The following is a 21278-nucleotide window of genomic DNA, read 5'->3' as shown; positions in this document are numbered from 1 at the left end:
TATAATTACAAAAGTCCCGCTGTCTGAGCCTACCTGGAGGTTACAATGATGATTCAAGAGGCAAACATCTTTCATGCCTAATGTACTTTGTCTCTTTATTTTGCTGGCGTTAAGCCAGAGCGAGACTTTATTGCACATACTATGTATTTTATTTTTGTTGTCAAGTGACTTAACTGGTGAAGGCTATTGTCATCTGACCAAAAACTTCCCCCAGGCGAGATGTTGAAACGTACTGGATTCTTGTATTTTTCCATGGCTCTCCTGCTCAAAGAGCATTCCAGGTGAGCAACATAGGTGGTTGGTGCAATGTGCATGCACACCTGGCCGAAACACAGTGGCCGGAGTTAATCGGGGGTTTACAGACATCTTTGGGGCCAACAGGCCGGGTTCTTAGAAGTCCTTTGTAGAGATAAATCAGATTGCAGAGAGATGCTGATTGACAAAAGCAAAAGCAGAGAAAGAACAAAACCTTGACATTCGGGGGATTGTTTTAAAAAAAAAAATAGGAAACCCCGACCTCAAAAAGGAAATAGAGACAAATTTGGGAAAACATGTGTGTGTGTGTGTGTGTGTGTGTGTGTGTAGAAATTTCTGCATAGGGAAAACTCCATGAGTAAATTCAAAGACAAATGATGCACTGGAAAAATTTTACAGCACCAGTTACAGACCAAATGACTATGAAACCTGATTGGTGCTAACAGCTGCTACAATTGCTAAGAAAAGGGTTAACGATCCAAAATAGAGATGATAAAATGCATAGACAGTTCACTGGGAAGGAAGTACAGGTGGCCAATCAAACACGGTTACAGCGCAGATACTACCATTGCCCCTCAGCACGCTGGCAAACGCAAGGAAGACGGCCACGAGCCGGGGGAAAAAGCATGACCCTCACCCCCACCCCCACCCCCACCGCTCCTTTGAGCCGCACTGATAAGATTGAGCCGGTTGAGTGCCACACAGAAGAGCTGGGAGATTTTCAGTCCGGGAATCCCCTCTACTCCTCAAAATATTAATAATGGCAAATGCAGTAACATCAAAAACCACAATGGCCTTTTTTTTTTTTTTTTTTCACATCTAACTCTGTGCCAAACATTTTCCTAAATACTTTACATGGATTATCTTTTTAATCTTCCCAAGCAAGCTCTGGCATACTATCTTCAGTAATAAAAGCAGAAATGATTACAATCATAATCATCTCACAAGCCTGCTTGCTGTTGTCCCAAAGACTTCTTTCTAAGGACAGTTTTTCATTTTATGATTAATGGGAAATTTTGCTTTAAATGAAATTGCTTTGGTTGTGGAAATGCAGTGGTATTAATTCCCAGTAAAATGTAAACAGCAGACAGGCTTCGTGGGTATTGGTTTCTCCATGGTGGGGAGGGTGTCTGAGCAGGACGGGGAGCTCTGTGATTCAGGGTGGGGTGGACAGGAGCGTTTGCACTTGCTGGGTCACCGAAGGCAGGCTTCGCTGCATTCGCTGTTTTTTGCTGTTGAGGTTTGGCCATTTTATCTACCAAGGAAACAAAAGGCAGTTACCCAAGGTGTGCCTTGTACAGAGCTGCTCACATCTCCCATCCTCTGTTTTTCTTTTTAACTCCCTGACATTTACTAAATTAAAAAAAAAAAAAAAAAAAAGATTTCCAATGATAAGTCAAAATCCACTGTAAGCTGCTTTCTACCTGTTTAGCCAGTCTCCTCTCCTCGTCCCCACCCCAGCCCGTGCTCCGGATGTGCTGTTTCCTGAGCTTACAGTGTTCAGGGTGGTCTGGACCAATTCCTGCTCTCCTTCCACGATTATAAATCTGGACCTGCCTTTGAAGCCCACGGTCACTCTCGCCCATTGTGTCCCTTGTTGTCCCTCGTTGTGGTGCTGACGGCTGAGTTAACCAGTAGCTCCGGGGTGTGCACATTTCCATCGCCTTCTTTGACTCCCAGTTTCTTAGTGTAAAGTGGGTGCACGAAGCTTGTGTCATATGTGGGATGACTGAGGGGTGAGTGTGTCACACAGCACGGCAAGTGCCTGCTACCTACACGTGGTCAGTCATACAACCTTTGGATGTTGATTGGTAATAATCTTGTCAAAGGCATACGAGCCCATTAGTCGTATTCTTGTTGACCACTCTTGTGGGACAGTCCGCAGGTGCCACGCCTGCTTTTGCTGCCCCAGTCACCCTGGCGTGGCCTTTGCTGGAGGCCATCTCTGTGACAGCCAGGAGCTGGTCCTGATGCTAGTGTGAAACTTTGAAGCAAAAAGGAAGCAGGGGAAGCCTGTCACCTGGACCACACTCTATTTCAGGACCTAAGACTCAGATCAAAGAAAATATATGTATCCTGTGGGAGGAAGGGGTACAGTGCATCTCTCAGGAGCAGTGCAGCAGTAGGGGGGCCTCCAGAGCTCCTGGCCATCGTCCAGGGAGAGAGAGACCTGGAAGGGAAGAGGTGGAAGCTGCCCCAGAGCAAGGAGCAGGCCCCTCTGACCTGACTCAAGGAGGCACAAGGTCCTTAACCATGACCTTGGTGAAAAAGCTCTTCGGGACCTGGCCCTTGTGACTTTTGTGTATGTGATTTATGTATCAATTAGCTTCTTATAGGAATACTTTTAAAAAGATATATTGTAGGTTGAACATTCTTTTTCCTTAACTGCAAACAAAGCTGCTGATATTCTTAAAACTGAAAGTTTATGTTAGCCACTATATATAAAAATAGATTTTAAAAAGTTTCTTGTATATAGCACAGGGAACTATGCTCAGAATCTTGTAATCGCCTTTAATGGGAAAAAAAATATGAAAACAAATATATGTATGTATATGCAAGACTGGGGCATTGTACTATACCCAGAAATTGACACATTGTAACTGACTGTACTTCAATTAAAAAAAAAAAAAAAAGAAAATGTAGGTGTTCAAACATGGGAAACGGACTACTTTATCTCATACCCAACCTCAAACTTCAAAAAACAGGAGGCCACAACATTCAATTATGGGGTGACGGTTTCTACTATCTCGACTAACCACCCCAGCCTTGCACAGTCTGATGTAATACATGACAACCCACCCATCACCAAAGTTTCAGTCATGGGACGACAGTTTCACGCAGAAATTCAGTACTTGGCTAATGAGTCATAGCCCTCGTACTTGGTACATGTTGAGTAAATGTCAAGCCTGTGCTAAATGGTCTGCATATATTCTCCCACTGACCCCATGCAGCAGATAGTGTCATTATGTTTACAGATGGATGAACTGAGGCACAGGGCTGCTGAGTCCCTTGTCCAGAGTCACACATCCAGGGAAAGGGAAAGAGAAGCCTTTACCATGGGATCTGACTTCCAGCCTCAAACTCTTCCATTAGAAGCACATTTTCTATTTTAGGAACAAAGACATATCAGGATGGCAAAATCGATCTTTCCTTAATGCAAATATTTTAAAATTATATTCATACACATGGGGATATGTAGTTTTCAACTAGAAAATTGACTCGATATTTCTTTTTCTTTTTGCAGAACAATGGTTCCCTGGTTTGGTGCCAGAATCACAAGCAATGTTCTAAGGTATGTTCCCTACCACTGTGTCAGTATTTTAAAAATCTTTTAATTTCGGAGCAACTATAGAGTCACAGGAAGTTGCAAAGTTAGTACAGAGAAGTCGCATGCACTCTTCACCCCATTCCCAGCAGGGGTTACACTTTATGTATTTGTAGAACAGTATCAAAAGCAAAGATTGAGGTTGGTATAATGTATGTAGATAGTTCTGTGAGGTTTTACCACATGTGTAGATTCAGTTAGTGTAACCAGCACTGCAGTCAGGCTACATGTATCATTATTTCTATACCCTACCTTGTTTCTCTCCTTATTCTGTAATTTTTTTAATTAAAAATTTTTAAAGGAGAAAACATCTTCTGGTTAGACTAGAAGGTTTAGTGCAGTCTGCTTACACGTGAGTTATTTTGTATGTGTTTATTTTGTTTGTGTGTAGGAATTGCTGGTTAAGTAATTCTGATTCTTTAAGCAGTTTCTTTTCCATTTTTGAATATTTCTTGTTGCATATGCATTCTCTGAAGTTATCATTATATTCGTTCATATACTTACTAGCATAAATTTCTTACCTCAGTCCCCAAACACCAAAATCCTTAAAAAGTGTGTGTGTGTGTGTGTGTGTGTGTGTGTGTGTGTGTGTGTGTGTAGCTCTAGTCCGAAGTAGGTTTAATATTCAGATTATGTAAATGAATAAAGTTTAAACTTGCTATGAATATTGGAGCACTTGGGGATCTTAAGAGTGTCTGATGAGATTCCCTTCATGGATATTACTGTTGAACTGAAAATTGAAGCATTCCTTTGTTTTACAACCAAAATTTCATCAGAGTGTTCATACACGATATATGAAATAGCATATGTATGAAGGACCTTATTTTGAAAGATCTTTCACATTATCTCAAAGTAGATGATTGTAGAAAAAACATTCTTCAACCTAGAACTTTATCGCAGTGATACATTCTGACGTTTATGCATGTGTTGTGTCATTTAATCCACATGACTGTTACTAAAAACAGAACAGAATTATTATGTGAATGTGAAATAACTTGGCGAAAATAAGCTTTGCTCAGTTCTGGCTCTTTAGATCCTGGGCAGAGACGAAATGTCTGGTTTAAGATCCTTTTGCTCTTTTTATAAAATATCATAGGCGTTTGCTCTGATAAGGCATTTTCTGGTATCTGTTACATTATTCATCTGATGTTTGGGTAATTTGTTTGGGTCACCATTGCAGGAAAGGACACATATATGTGTAGATAGGACCGTAAGGCTGACTAAATTTCATGAGTAGTGTTTCTGTGCAGTTTAGTTAGTTGGATGTTACATGGATGGTAATTTGTTGTATCAGTGTTACTTCTCATAAGCATCCCTTTGTCCTGGCCCAGCAAGAAATTAACTTGTCTGTTTTGCACACTTGAAATGTGAATGGAAAGAGGTTCATTGGAACTGCTTTTATAGAATATCCTAATTAAAGGAAATTGCAGCTCTAGGGAATACAGATTGTTAAACCATATTTTATAATTGAATGATCAAGGCTGACATGAGAGACTGAATTTCACAAGAAAAGGAATCAATTCCTTTTGCCTGAAAGCAAAAGTGAATCAATAAGTCACAGCTAACTGCAAGAGAGACTCTGGAATATTTTACAAAGCTGACATAAATTTAAAGGTTGTCTTTAGCCTGGGTCTTCGGGAATGAATCTTACATGTTAATCACAGTTTATCTCCTTTGGATATTATCTGCACTGGATATATTTGCAAATAATTCGATTTTGTATTTGTTTGGAGATTCGTGAAGCTTTTTCCAGGCTTTTCCTCTTGATCTTTACGTTAATCGGGTGAGTGGTGAGCGATGGTAACTCCATTTTACAGATGGGGAAATTCAGGCACATACACATTTGACATTGGTCCTGGAGTCACTCAGCAGACTGCTGGAGGTGAACTCCAGTTTAGAATGACGCCCCCTACGCTGTGTTGTAGAGAGATCAACAACTTGAAAAATCAGTTAGAAGACTGCAGTCAGTCAAGTGAAAAAACAAACCATCAAATCAAGAAGCAATGTTGATGATACAATTTTCTAAATGTATGTTAAAGTGCATGTTTTCTGAATATATGTTACACAGTATTTTATAGGACTTTTTAATTAGTCTTGGTAAAGTTTGCAAAGCCAATCACCTTCAGAATCCTCCAGAATAGGGTCTCTTCTTCCCATCTGACTGCCTCCCGTGTCCAGTCTGCCATCATCTCTTGCCTGGACGAATCCAGGAGCATCCTCTTGGGTCTCTCAGCTTCAACTGTACCCGTGGGGCTGCTGGCAAGACCCTTTGAACACATTAGCTGATTCCTGCTGTGGTCTTCCTCACACCTTTTAATATCTTCCCATCTTTCCCAGTCTGAGGCCTCGGTCCTGTCTTGTCCGCCTATGTTCCATGTCCACTTTTCTCCTTGTCTCTGCCCTGTCAAGGCTGCTTTTTCCTCTATCCAGAAAGCTCCTTCTGCAGAGTTGTCCTGCTCACCGCCACTCCCTCCCCTCCCGTTCACGTCTCAGCACAGTCGTCACCTCAGCCTTGCCTTCCCAGATCCCCCTCCCACCCACTTACACACTTCATCGTCCACATGACCCCCTGCACAACATTACTGAGTTAGTCCTTTATCTCTGAGAGTCTGCCTCCTTCACCAGAAAGCGAGCTCCCGGGGGCACCGACTTCGTACTCCTTGTTCATTGCAGTCTCTTCAGAGTGTAGAACGCTGTTTGGCACAGAGTAGTTGCCAACAACTGTTTGTAGATGAATCCATGAGTGAAACCTGTTCATTACATTTTTTTCTTCTCCCGAAGGACATCATGACTCTAGTACCTTCAGGAAGAAAGTTGCGATCCATTTAGTGTCTGTGCCTCTTAACACGATGATGTATGACGAATTAGGAAAATCAGCACCTTTTCCCTGTAGTGAAGGCAGCACTGTGAAGTCGGGGGCTTAGATGACGGAGAGCAGCGACTTCCTGCCCAGCACCCTTTAGGCCAGTGCTTCTTAACCTGGGACCATGTTGTTCCCAAGGGGGACACTGAGCAACGGCAGGAGGCATTTTTGGTTGTCACTGTCAGTGGTGGGAACCTACTAGCATCTCACAGGTGGAGGTCAGGGGTGGTGACAAAAAACTGCAATGCACAGGACACCCTCACGGTGAAGAGTTTTCTGGCTCCAAGTTCAGCAGGGCCAGAGGAGGCTGAGAAACCTGATCTGTGCATTTTGAGAGTTAGAAAAGAATTTAAGAACACAGTTCTAAGTCTCAGTAGTTTTGCTTTATTATATGAAGGAAAACAAACATACAGTTTACTGAGCGTGTGGTATGCACCAAGCACCTTTGAAGGAACTCTTTATATGTAAGGAATTCTAATTCTCATCATATACAATTTCTGTAAAAGACCAGATAGTAAATATTTTCATCTTTGTAGCCCATTAAGTCTCTGTGGCAACTCCCAAGTCGTCCACTGTAGCATGAAGTCAGTGATGGGTAATACGTAAACCAAGGAATGTGCCTGTGGTCCAATAAAACTTTATTCATGGGCACTGAAATTTGAATTTCATAGAATTTCACATCATGACATTTCATTACTTTTCCCCAACCAGTTAAAAATGTAAGAACAGTTCTCCGCTCACTGGCGATGCAGAAACAGGTGCTGGGCTGTATTTGCCCATTTGCCATAGTTTGCCAGTCTCTCTTCTGTGCCTTACATTCACATATGCAAAACCAATCGAAAATAAAGCAGTAAAATTGTGTCAGGTCTCTCAATACAAAGGTATATCTTGATGTGTTCAAACTAAAAAATGGGCAGCTTCTAAGATCATGTACGGAACGTTGGTGGTCAGCACGTGAGGATTTGTTGAATGAATGAATGGTAAACAATAGAAGGAAAATGTCGAGCATGTCACAATTAATTTTTGAAAGTTCAGTATTAAAATGTGATTATTAAAGCCAGTAAAAATTGTAAAAGACTTCCAAGTGGGCAGGTGAGAGATGACTGGATGGACTCTCTGTGGCACTCTGCCAGGTCACCTCCATTGTCTGTCATCTTTGAGCTGTACTCTTTCTCTGTAAATGGTAGAAGGCTGATGATAATTCAGACGATTCTTGTCCACGGAAATGCAGATGACTGTGTCCCATGGAATGCAGTTGATGCAGACCCCGTGAATAGACCGTTTTGCATCTGTTTGTAACTGCGTTCTAGCATTCCTTCTCGTGTGCAGACATACTTGTATTTGGGTTTCCTCTCTGAACCAAATGTAACTTACTACTGGTTCTTGCAGTATTTCACAAGTTAAACCAAATCTTTGGCACTTGTTCATTCTAGATTTGCATGAGAGTCACGCATTTACTGTATAGAGATGTGTCTCCTTTGACCTTGCGCTCAGTTACCTTTCTACACCTGCACCTAAGAGTGGCACTCCTGGTGACACCCACCCGTGTCTGCGGAGCACGTGTGCTCATCCTTCTCCTTTGGGATGTTGTGACTCACTTGACTGTTGTTTCCCAATTAGTTGTAAGGATTTGTGTTGAAAAGCAGTAATTCAGGGCTCAATCTTGGAGCAGTGGCATGCTGCTTTGATCTCAGTGGGAGTGCGGTTCTTGTAAGGGCTGTAACTCCAAATTCTTAGTCATTTTCCAAGTTGTTTTCAGAGCCACATTTAGAGGTGAGGAAGATTGGTTTTGTTTGCGTGAACATCTGGACGGCTTCATTTGACATCTGTGAAATGTACTGGATAAAGGTCAAACCTCTGGAACGTAACTGAATGTGACTGTTGAAGGTTTTTGTTTTGTATTAGATGCTCTCTGTGATTTATGTGGTAATGACTGTAAATCCACAGAGCCCTGAGAAAACAGATCTTAAGGAAGAAAAGGAAAACTCAGGCACACGTGGAAATGCGCTAGGTCTAAATGCCCAAAACCCAAAGTTGAGGTCTTTATTTCTTTGCAATAATAATAAACAACAGATTGAAATTTCAGATGTATTATATACTTTAAAACACTCAAAGCCTATTGTAATACTTACTGCATTAAATCTCTATTGTAATATTTAATATTCACAGTTTTCCCTGACTTTGTATTATCATCTTCAAGGGCAAAGTTGATCTATAATGAGAATCTCTTGTCCAACGTATTGATATCTTTTGGGAGTTACTGCCAGCTAAAAATTGGCACTTGCCATCTACCTCTACAAGGATTAAATCACGAGCTGCTGCAGCTGCTGACCTCAGACACCCCCTGAAAGGAGTTCAGGGCGGAGATGAGGAACGAGGAGCTCTGTGCTCTGGGAAAAACTGGCTGGACAGGCCTTCAGATAGTTAGATATTTTGAGAAGAAGATTTTATGAGCCCAAATTCCTGCATCTTCTCATATGTAGAAAAGCACTAAAATCATTAATGGTGACATCTCCTCGCGCCTGGCCACAAGCCTCTGCCTCAGTGTGTGCTTTACTGCATGTAACCCCCTTCACTGAAACCATATATAAATAACAGTGACATTCCCCTGTACCCACCTCTCTGGAGCAGTTCCTCAGAGCTCTCTGAGTGCTGTCTCCCAGGCTCTAGTCCTCATTTTGCCCAAGTAAAACTTAACTCAGAAGTCTCACGGTGTGCATTCTTTTTCAGTCGACATTACCAGTTATTTCATAGACAGAGCGCCCCTGACAGTGATGGTCAAGAGAAGGTGTAGGTTTGTACTGCCAGAAGAGTACAGAACTTCTCACGTATTATCATTAATTCCCTTTATTTTGGATGCCAGTGTTACCATTTCTGTAAGTAAAGATCGTGACATTATTTCTAAGCAAGTGGGACGTGATAATCTGGAAAGAGAAGAGAGGAATATTCTATTTCCTTAAGCCAGTGGTGGACTTGCAGTTTGTATGGGATGCATATGAAAAGAAATGGTTGGGTGTGTAAGAGTTTGGCTCATGTTCTTTTGGAAAAGCCGTCTGTGCGTGCAGCGTTGTGACAGCACGATGAGTATTGTTGAGTGCACATTTGTTGGACTGTCCTGTAACATGCCAGGAAAAGCATTACTGTAACTACCCCAAGGACCATTAGGCACTTTAGTGCTTACCCAGAGATGGAGTCTCTCCTCAGGCACACCTGAGCCCGTGGATTTCCCAGTCGCCGTGCAGCTGAAAAATCGAATAATCTGCAAGTTCGAGTTAGGGCTGGACGTGCAGCTTCATTCTCAGGACTCCATCCAGTGTCGCTGTCAGGGAGCATTCAAGCAAATGTCATCTCTCAGGTAAAGGCAGACGTGGCAAAAAAGGAAGAACCAAGTGAGAGCATGTGAAACAGAAAAACCGAAAGAACCTGTCCATGAGGCAGCTATGTATACACCTTGTTTCAGAACTTCCTTCCTTCAGTGGTAAGTGCTGGGATTCAGAGGAAGGCGAGCCATTGATTGTACCCAGGAGAGGTCTGCAGCACCTTCTTCCGGCCCCAGCCTGGGGGACGCGGGGGCTCAGCTCTAATTGGAGCCTCCAGCCTGAAGGCAGCCCTAGCTGGTGTCACCGATTTGCTTTCCCTGCTCTGTCATTCTTATGGTAAGTGTTTTCTGCCTTCACGCTGGGAACTTTTATCAGACATATTAGCGTGCTTTGGGGCGATCATTAGCCTGCAGTCACTGGAACACTGCAGGGTTTTCTAGCCTAGAAACTAGGCTGTGTGCTGAAATAACACACAGAACTTCCTGCCAGGCTCACAGCACAGTCAGCAATTCAGGAAAAGAACAGGTGCTTACTTGGATTTAAATCCAACACGTGACATGTGAACAGCCCCACGTGCTTTTGATTTTCTGTAGCAATTTTTATGAGTGTGAAAGTCTTCCACCTGCTGTAAACTTCGAAGCAAAGCCACGTGGAGGAGAGAAAGCACCTCTGTAGAAGTCCTTAGCCTCACCTCTTCCTGGTAATTTCTGCTCCCATCTCATGAAAGAAGATGCAAACGGAATGTCTTAAGTGTGGTTCACGACAGAGGAAGGATTCCTGAAAGCCGGCGTTAGAAAGGGAATCCGTTTCCAACATGTGAAAAACGTGTCCGTCAGGACGTGTTCCATGCCTGATTGTGGGCTGACAGGTGTGTTGACATTGTCGTGCATTCATCAGAAGGCACACGGAGGCGCTCCGACTGTTGAAAGACGCTGGCTTCGATCTGGCGACCAGCAAAGAGCACCAGTGCTGACTGTGGAACAGGAGGGTTATGTTCTAGAAAGGAGACCACATTGGATTTTAGTAGCTGGGAGGGAGAACTTGTGGGCACTGAATATGCCACTGGGCTGGGTTGCCTCCCTTCTCCAAGGATGGTCCCTGTCAAAATAGTCTCGACCGAAGTGAAGACGCTCCCTTGAATTGACGGGGTCACCATTTGCTTTTCTCTCTCTGTGATTTTGACTCCATCGTGTTGGCAGTCCTTGACATGAGGGTCAACTTGTCCTACCTACTCACACACAGGAATTCCTCTTGGGAGCCTGATTTGTGTTGGGACATAGTCTGTCTTAGAAACATTATTTCTGTTTTTAAGAGAGCAGTTACTATAGGAACAGGAATCCAGGTATGCATTTCAACTTGGCTTTTTATTAACTGGGGGAACTGGGAGGTAGGCTTGCTACCTAGTTTGCCTGAAGGAGGAATACAGGCTAATTATTGGGAGAATTAATTTTCCTTTCTTACATGAGTTCTCAATTTCCTCTCTTTGACGTAGAAGAACTTCCCTCACCCTGTAAACAAACATGTTAAACTACCTTAGTATGTTTGTTTTGCAACTATTTGGGGTAAGAGAACTTTCTTGTAAGACTCATTGCTCAAAGCATGATGTTCTTTGGGTCATGTTGTGACTGAGCCAAACTTGGGTCCGCGCGCCCACGCAGTAGTCTCCCGACCCTGGGCTGTGGTGAAGGAAAGTGCGGCTTTTATTGAAGGTGTGACAGAGGAGCCTGGGTGGCTCATGCTCAAAAGACTCGACTCCCCGAGGCCTTTCAGGGAAAGGACTTTAAAGACAAGGTGAGGAAGGGGCCCTGATCAGCTCGTGGACATTCTTCTGGTTGGGTGGTGGTGAGGCCGTCGGGAGCCGACATCACCAACCTTCTGGTTCCAGCTGGTCTGGGGATGGGCTTGTGGTCAGCATCAGTTAACTTCTCCCACCTGGTGGGGTTTCACTGTCTGCAAAACAGATGAAGGATGTGGGTCCGGATATGATCGATAGCCCTTGAGGATGTACCAGAGTCCTTGACTTTGTTTAACAGCTAAACTATCACTGTTTTGTCTTGTTTGACTGTCCCCCTTTGTTTCTGCCTTTTCTCACTTCTGAAATTAAATTTGCTTTTTGAAACTCAGGGAAGGCCTAGAAGGCTAAAATATTTCTACAGACAAGAGGCAGGCAGAGGGCATGGGGCTGCGGGGTAACGGGGTGCAGTCTGTCCCTGGAAGGCCCATAGCGTGCTGCCGGGTTACAGTGCAAAGTGTGTGTGAGAGTGTTTCGTGGCTAAGCCAGTCATTTGCTCTAAACTCTTTTTCAACCTAAAATTACCATTGCTGTGCTGTATGGGATAGAGCATTGAATGTGTAGCTTAGCTTCTGTTCCCCTAGGTAGGAAGAGAGAGTGACTTTTCCTGAGGAGGATCCTTGTCACGTCCTCCCTTCACGCTACTTGACACATGTCTAGGCAGAGAGGGGATGGAATTTTTATTCAAATAGTCATCCTCGTTAGGGGCTTCAGTTCTCACAGTGGATGTCAGAGCTGACAGCAGTTCTGGTAGCTGTGAAATGACAGTGATGTGTCGACAAGTCACTGTACCCCTGGTCCTTGCCAAGGACTCATATCAACACCCCATAACCTCGTGGTACAAGAGGTGCCAGAGGGAAGCAGGGGTTACACATGCCTCGTGGATGGATGGTCTCCAGAAGCTCTTCGAGCCATGCCTTGATTACAGGACTGATCTGTGTCCCTTCACCATCTCACAGTCGTCCTTGGCATGTACTGAACCCCATTTGCTGCAATGCAGCTCGTGTAATATTCTCAGAAACCATCTCAGAAACCAGTCACTCTGAGGAACTTGCTGAGAACATCGGTCTGTTACTCTGTGCCGTCTTCAGGAGAAAACGTGGGAAGACGTTCATCGTGTGCATCTATTCAGTACTCAATATGCTTCCCTCAGCAACTGGTAGATGTTTTAGCCTGGAGCCACTGGAACCAAACTGTCTTCCCCTTAGAACTGGCCATTACAAAGCTAGAAGATAAATAAAATTTCGTGCTTTAACAAGGTTACTGAAATTGATCCCATGTACTTTGGGAACCAGCTTTGTACCTGACTCCAGTTTTTATTTCTTTTATCTCATTTTTCTCAACCATGTGAGATTTGCTTTCTGGCTGTATCCTATGGGCCTCTGTAAATCGTGTTGAATCCTTTTAAGGGCGAGAAAGGCTGTAGATAAATCCATAAACTAGTAAGTAACTTGAGGAGCGCCGTACTGGGGCTGAGACTTGCCTGGCGCGTTGTTGAGCTTCCTGAACCACTTATTACACAATTTCATGGTGAGCTGAGGTGAGGGGACGAGGCGGCTGTATTCCTACCGAAGCTCCTTCCGCTGGGCCGTGATGACGGGGGACTCTGTCCTTGGAAAGGAGTGACAGTGGCCACTTGTCAGCTAGGTGATGGCTGTGGCTGGGCAAAAGAAACAAGAAAATGCAGCTTAAATGGTGAAACCAGGGGGTGCAGGAGGGACGTGTCCTGATGGGAAATGAGGTAAGTGGAACAAAGGTGAAAAGCTTTTGTTTGTGTCGCCTTTTGGAGCCAAAGGGGTTTGGCCCTGTCTTCACAGATCTTAAGTCATAAATAGCAGAGGTCAGAGGATAGTCTTTAAAACCACACAATAAAGAAAGAACTTCTCTCAACTGGGTCTTTTCAGAGGACAGCTACCAATGTGGGTGAGTTCATTTTCCATTTGTGTGGGGGAAGGGATGACTCAAAGCGGGCACTTTGTGAACGTCTTTCCTTCTATGTCTCGCTCGCTTGCTCTCTCTCTCTCTCTCTCTCTCTTTTTTTTTTTTACCATTTTAAAAATTGAAGTGTAGTTAATTTACAATGTTGTGTTAGTTTCAGGTGTACAGCAAAGTGATTCAGTTATTCATGTATTCTTTTTCTATTCTTTTCCATTATAGTTTCTTTTCTTAAAAAAATTTGGGGGGGAGAGGAAGCATTAGGTTTATTTATTTACTTAATAGACTTGAACCCAGGACCTCGTGCATGGTAAGCATCTGCTGTACCCCTGAACTATAGCCTCCCCCCTGCATCATAGTTTATTATAAGATGTTGAGTGTAGTTCCCTGCGCTATACCGCACGCCCTTGTTATCTCTTTTATGTATAGTAATTTGTACCTGTTAATCTCCAGCCTCCTAACTTATTGCTCCCTGTCCTTTCTTCCTGGTTACCGTAAGTTTATTTTCTGTCTGTGAGTCTGTTTCTGTTTTGTAAAAAAGTTCATTTGTCTTTCTTTCCTTTCCTTTCTTTCTTTCTTTCTCTCCCTCTCTTCCTTCCTTCCTCCCTTTTCTTTCTTCCTTTCTCTCTCTCCCACCTTCCCTCTCTCCCTCCCTTTTATTAGTAGTAGTTAAGTGTTGACGTTGCTCTCTGTGAAGGACCTTACCAATCTGCCTTAGGTTACTGGAGTCCGTATGGAAAATTTTAGACATAGAGAAGCACCTGCGGGTGAAGTGGGCATTTCACCTCCTGTAATCACAGCGGAAACTCCACTCCAGCGGCACAATGGGCATCTCGACGTGCTTTTCGTTGTACCCATAGCTCAGTTGCCTTCCATGTGCATATTCATGTTAGAAGACAGGTTGCAGGGAAGGCCAGGTCGAGCAGGAGACATTTGCTGGTGGTTAGCGAAGTGGGATCCCGTGCCATTGCCTTAGTAAACGGCACGCACTTTAAGTAATCACGAGTGACTGATTCTGCACCCTGTTCCACGTGGGACAGTGTTTACGACACGAACTGTGGAAGTTCCTGGGGCCAGGCGGACCTTGCACCGTGCAAGCAGAGGTCACTTTAAGCGTTCGGCCGCCCGCCGATGTGGCCAGTTGAGCCTGTGGCAGACTTTCTCATGTTCCTCGACGGGGGCATCCTGGGGGGGGGGGCTGCCCCCCTCCTCCTCCTACTGGGTCCTGCTTACTGATGATGGTGGGGTCTGGAGGGCCGCGCAGCTCCCCGTTCTCACAGCTGAACGGTTGAACTTGGGCGGTTGCAGATGAATGAGCCGCCTTTCCCAAGAGAAAGTGCACAATGGCTTCGGGACTATTAAGCTGTGAAGATTCATGCTCTGGCGTTTGGGAGTGTGTGTTCAGCAAGTTTTCCTTGGGGAGGGAGGGGGGCGTGTGCGTTTTGGCTTTTTACATCCAACTGTATGCACATTTTCCCTTTTTGTATGAGGAAATAATGCCTGCACTAAGGGTAACCCTCCCCTCCTCCTAAATCCTTCCACAAAAAGATACTTATTAAGGCTGGCATTCTGAAGAACTAAATGCTTCTTTAACTTTGCTTTATCTGCTTCAATGAGCACAGTGTACCGAGTCCGGGGAATTCACATTACGGCCGCGAGCCGCCCTGCCTATTCTCTAGGGCTCTTTGGGCACAGAAATAATCCCTTCCTAGAATCTTTTGAGAAAGCGACTGAAGTATGCGGGCTAATCAGCTGTAAATCTTGGCCATCCCGAAAGTATGGCGTGAAGTCGCATCGAGAAGTGTTCCGATCCCCGAGAAACTGGTCACTCTGTCTGTGTGAAGACGGACTCCAGTTTCAAGAGGCAGGGAAAATCCGCAGCAAACACACGGGTTTGCTGTGTTTTAAAGCCTCGCGATGCTGCCCCTTCGGCACCCACCCTCGCCTTTGTCCTTTGCATCCTGTGTATGTTTCTTTCGTTTCTTTGTCATTTGGAGACAAAAAGACAATGGAACTCCTTAGAACTTTGTTTTCCAACTGGTAATGGAGAATATTATAAGGGGTAGTGAACGCTGGTGGAATGTTGAGTTACACACCCTGGGAGGCTTTGCTGTGTGACTTCTGAATCGTTTTCTGCTCGGTCCTGGGACAATATCTGGGAGGGAAAAATAACCTAGTTTGGGAGAGTCACATCTCCAGGCCTTTGTGTGCCGCTGTGCTGAAATCCCCCGTGTTACCTCATTAGCTGTCATTCTGCTGAGGGGTGCCGTCTTGCTGAGGATGAAGGCAAAGCTAGTTTGCTTGCATTTTCCTTTATAGTAGCATTAATCAAGTCTTAAGGTACTTAATGTATAGAGTTGAAGGCTCTTTCTGAACCACCAGAATCTAACGGCAATGGGACGATGGTGATTGCTCTCTGACAATTGAAAGGCAGAATGAGAACTTCGTTGTTGGTCAATGAAATGTCCCTTTTTTACCTGCCTCACCTTTCCCTATCTTCCTCTGTCTGTACATACACAAACCACGACCACGTTTCCATCCTGAGATGCAGATTCAAGTCCATACTCATCACTTCTGATTTATGGTCCTGTTGAATCCCTTTAAGTTGCTTTATCCTGGTTTGGACACGTTTCTCCTCCCTGTTGCATGAGAGACAGTGAGCGACATGTGGAGAGAGTCTGGTCTCTGGGCTCCAGTGCTGACGGTGTCACTTAGGAGCTCTGTGGCCAAGCTGCTTATTTGTCACCCCCAAACTTGTCCCTCTCCCTAGAGTCTCCAATTAATTAAAAACATAAATATTCACTCAGCCACTCAACCTAAAAACTCACCAGCCTCCTTAGTGCCGTCCTCTCCTTTACCTTGGTACCATCCTTCTGCAGAGTTCTTCAGACTCAGGTCTCCAACCAGTTCGCCATCCTCCCTGCTGTATGTAACTCCAGCATGTGTTGTCCCTGGCATAGACAAGCCCCATGGCCTCTACCTTGCTCCCTATTTCTGCTCTTTTAAGACTCCCAACTTCTCAGAGCAGTGCTTCTCAAACATAACTGTGCTTACGTCTCCTGGTAAGCTTGCTCAGATACCGATTCCTGGGTCCCACCTCCAGAGGTTCTAATTCAGTGGGTCTGGGCTGGGGTTTGAGAGTCTGTATTTCTAGGAGACCTGCAGTGGGGCCTGTTGCTGGCCCAGGGTAGTTTCAAGCCTCTCACCATCAAGCCTGGCGATAGCCGTGGGGCTGTCTGCAGGTACTCCTTACCAAGCTGAGAAAGTTCCCCGTGATGCCTACTTTACTGAAAGCCGTTGTCATGAGAGAGTGTCAGGTTTCGTTAAATGCTTTTTCTGCGTCTATTGATATGATCGTAAGAGTTTTCTTTCTTTGGCCTATTGATGTCATGGATTACATCTCTTGGTATTTGAATGTTGAACCAGCATTGGAGTCAACGCTGGGACAAATCCCACTTGGTCAAATGTTTGTGTAATTCTTTTCATACAGCTTTGGATTCAGTTTGCTAATATTTTCTTGAGGATTTTTGCATCTATATTCATAACAGATATTTTTTACAGCTTTCGTCTGATGTCTTTGGTTTTGCTATTGGGGTAACGCTGACCTCATAGAATGAGTGAAGAAGTGTTCCCTCTGCTTCTATCCTTTGAAGCAGATGGTAGAGAATTGGTCTAATTCCTTTCTTAGTTGTTGGGCAGAATTCACCAGTGAACCCACATGGGCCTGGTGTTTTCTGTTTTGGAAGACGAAAGTATTAATTCAGTATCTTTAATAGATACAAGCCTACTCAGGTCATCTTTCTTCTGTGAGTTTTGACAGATTCTGTTTTTTAAGGAATTGTTCCATTTCATCTACGTTATTGAATTTGTGGACATAGAGTTTTTCATAGTACTTCTTTATTATACTTTAAATTTCCATGCGGTCTGTAGTGATGTCCCCTCTTTCATTTCTCATATTAGTCATTTGTGTCTTCTCTTTTTCTTCGTTAGCCCTCCTAGAGGCTTAATGATTCTACTGATCTTTTAAAAGAAACAGATTTTGACTTTGTGGTTTTTCTTTATTGAGTTCCTGTTCTTAATTTCATTTGTTTCTGCACTAACTCTTATTATTTCTTTTCTTCTCCTCACTTAGGATTTAATTTGTTCTTTTCTTTGCTAGTTTTCTAAGCTGGAAATTTAGATTACTGACTTTAGATCTTTCTTTCCTAATATTAACATTCAATGCTATACATTTTTCTCTAAACACTGCTTTCAGTACAGGCTACATTTTGAAACGTTGTGTTTTTGTCTTTATTCACTTCAAAATAATTTTAAATTCCTTCTGAGAGTTCTTTGACCCATGTGTTATTTAGAACCCGTGTGTTGTTGAATCTCCACATGTTTTGGGGTTTTGCAATGATCTTTCCTCTGTTAACTTCTAGTTTTCATTCCACTGTGACCTGAGAGCAGACGTTGTATGATGTATATTCTTTTAAGTTATGATGTGTTTTACGGCCCCGAATGTGGTCAGTTTTGGTGTGTTTGCTGCTGCTGTTGGGTCAATTAGTCTATAGATGTCAGTTACATACAGTTGATCCTTCGTGCTGTTGAGTTCAGCTATGTCTCCACTGATTTTCTACCAGCTGAGTCTGTCCGTTTCTGAGAGAGGGCTGTTGAAGTCTCCAGCTATGATAGTGAATGCATCTATTTCTTCGGTTTCTACTTGCTGTTCTATTTGTTTTTGTCTCACGGAGTTTATGAAGAATTGTTATGTCTTCTTGGAGAATTGACCTCTTTACCATTATGTAAGTACCCTTCTTTATCCCTGATAACTTTCTTTGTTTTGAAGTCTGCTCTGTTTAAAATTATTAGAGCTACTCATGCTTTCTTTTGATGAGTGTTAGCCTGGTGTATTTTCTCCATCCATTTACTTTTAATCTGTGTGTGTCTATTTAAGGCAGACTTCTTGTTTTTTGGGTCTTGTGTTTTGATTCACTAACAGTCACCATCTTTTAAATTGGTGCATTTAGACCATTGACATTCAAAGTGATTATTGATATAGTTGGATTCATATCTATCATATATGATAATGTTTGTTGCTTTTGTTCTTTGTTCCTATTTTTTGTGGCTTTGAGCATTTTGTGATTCCACTTTCCTTTTTTAACATATTACACTGTTTTTTTTTAACTCTATTTAGTGATTGCCTTAGAGATTACAATATACATTTAGAATAAATTCAAGTCCACTTTCATATAATCCCATACCATTTTACTGGCTAGTGTGAGTACTTTATAATAACAAAATAATCCTAATTCCTTTCTCTTTCATTTTACTTAAAAATAAGTAGACAGGAATATGTATAAAATTATATATTTCTATATAAGCATATACATTATAAACTAAAAATGTGTATATAAAATATATATTTATTTATGTATAATAGATACATAGGCACACATGATCAAATAACTTGATGCTGTTATTATTTTGAACAAACTGTTATCAATTAAGAATAAGAAAAATAAAATTTGGAATTTTATCTTTTCTTATTCCTCCTTTGATATCCTTTTTTCCCTTCTTTATGTACATCTGAGTTTCTGACCTGTATTATTTTTTCTCTCTAAAGAACTTTTTAACATTTGTTGCCAGGCAGGTCTAGTGGCAAAAAATCCCCTCAGTTTTGGTTTGTCTGAGTCTTTATTTCACCTTCACTTTTGAAGGATGATTTTACAAGGTGAAAACTTCTAGCTAGTGGAATCCACCCACCCCCCCACCCCAGCATTTTAAATATTTCTGTCCACTCTCCTTACTTGCTTGATTTCTGAGGAAACGTTAAATGTGATTCCTTGTTTCTTTGTAGGTAAAATATATTTCCCCCCTCTGGCTTTCTTGAGGATTTCTTTTTTATCTTTGATCTTCTATAACTTGAAGGTGAGATGCTGAGGTGTCGATGTCTGACAGTTACTCCACTTGTTCATTGAGCTTCTGGAGCTGTGGCTTTGTGTCTGATACGATTTTTTTCCTCAGCTGTGTCCTTATCTACTCATAAGTGCAGGAAAGGCATTCTGTATTTGTTACACTTTTTGATGGCCGGGACATTTTTTTCGTTCGTTCTTAGCATCTCCACTTCGCTGCTTACGTTGCCCACCTGTTCTTGCATGCTGTCTACTTTTTCCTTTAGAGTCCTTAGCATATTGGTCTGAGTTGTTTTCAATTCCTGATGTGATAATGCTCACATTCCTGCCTTGTCTGGTTCTGATGATCACTTTTTCTCTTCAAATTGTCTTGTTTTGCCTTTGGGTATGCCTTGTCATTTTCTCTTGAAAGCTGGATATGTCTACCATAGACGAAAATGCTGTAAAAAGAACTTCAGTTAAGCAGTGGTTAAGGTGTGTAAGGAGTGGAAACATTCTTAGTCTTCTGATTAGATTTCAGTCTTTTAGTGAGGCTGTGCCTCTGAACTAGGAACGTATTAAGTGTTTCTGAAGCTTTTTCTCTTCCCTTAGGTGGGACAGAATGGCGGAAGCTAGCTGACGTTGGACGTTTCCTGTCCCCAGGTCGGTTAGGCTCTGATAATAATACCCAGCAGGTCAGGGTCTGGTTAACTGGTGTCCCTGAAGCAGGCCCTCCCAAGAAGACATCTTTCAGAATGGTTCCTTTTGGAGTCCCTCTGGAGTTTTAACTGTCAGACTTGTCACCTGGAGTCTCCAGCAGTTGGTCAATTGCAATTCAGTTTCCCTACCCTGGCCCCGGTTCCCGCGGTGGTTTTTTCCACCTGGGGATTTCTGCTCTGGAAAGCCATAACTTCTTGTGTTCACCTGTCTCTCCAGTCTTGGGAGCTCTGGCTTGTTCTGTGTCCTCCCGTGTCTTACGGGTTTCAGGCAAGAGTTGTGAACTTTTTAGTCTGTTCACCTTTTTATTGGTTGTGAAGATGGACTGGTGACATCCAGATTCCTTACCTATGGAACTAGACACTGGAGGTGACTGTGCCAACGTTTTTGCTGTGAAACTCTCATTTTCCACCCGTGGCCAGATTGAATTCCTTCCTTCTGTGCAGCCTTTCCTGACCTTTATATTTTCCTCAGTCCCAGGACTGATTAATCAGCCCCTCCTGTGCACTGACACAATGCTGTGTTCACATTTATTGTCTTGGAGTTTTTTGCTTCTTTGTGTTTGCATGTAGAACTCAAGATGCTCGAGTCATGGAGCCTCGTTACCCTCACCACCACCCCCAGCTTTATTATAGTTTGTTTATCTTCCTTCTCTCCCTTACATTTGTTCAGCTTTACTTATGTTGTGCCCGTGTGCCTGGACCAGTGCCTGTGGACGGATAATGAGGATGAGGCAATGGGATGTGGGCTGGATATAATTTTAGTCTTCTGTATCAGCATCCTTCACGTCTCCGTTCTGAGAAGGGCCTTCTGATCAGTATATGTCTTTCATGTCCTTGACGTACATTGGTGGTAATCTGGCATTTTTAGTACATCAAGGTTTGTCCTAAAATGTGTTAGATAGCAGCTGTGGCTTGACTTCAGTCCTGATATGAATATCTTTCATTTGGTTAAGATTGACAGTGTGCACGAGTCTTCACGTAAATGAATAGCATTTGCCTTTCAAAGCATCTTTCTGAGAAGCGGAGGGAAAGTTTTAACTTTGTTTGACAGTGTGCGAGACACGAGGTAATGAGTAGCCTTCTCAGTGTCTCATGGCTAATAGGATGTGAGGGCAGTGGAAAGGACCCTAGTGTCGTTGGTAACTTTGAAAGAGGGTGTAGGAGAGCCTGGAAGCCAGGAGCCTGACTGCATGTGA

The 21278-nt window shown here is 43.1% G+C and overlaps 1 protein-coding gene across 1 annotated transcript in view; it reads left to right on the top strand.

Annotated features, from left to right (window-relative positions):
- Positions 1-21278, top strand: part of ANOS1 (anosmin 1) — a 170402-nt gene that overhangs the window by 31076 nt on the left and 118048 nt on the right. Inside the window, 1 exon segment of the mRNA XM_032475311.1 lies at positions 3500-3547. Within this exon segment, the coding sequence (XP_032331202.1) occupies positions 3500-3547 (48 nt within the window).

Source organism: Camelus ferus, chromosome X, assembly GCF_009834535.1.
Source record: "Camelus ferus isolate YT-003-E chromosome X, BCGSAC_Cfer_1.0, whole genome shotgun sequence".
In the NCBI taxonomy this organism is placed as follows: Eukaryota; Metazoa; Chordata; class Mammalia; order Artiodactyla; family Camelidae; genus Camelus; species Camelus ferus.
The sequence above is the reverse complement of the archived record's forward strand: the minus strand, read 5'-3'. Positions and strand labels throughout refer to the sequence as shown.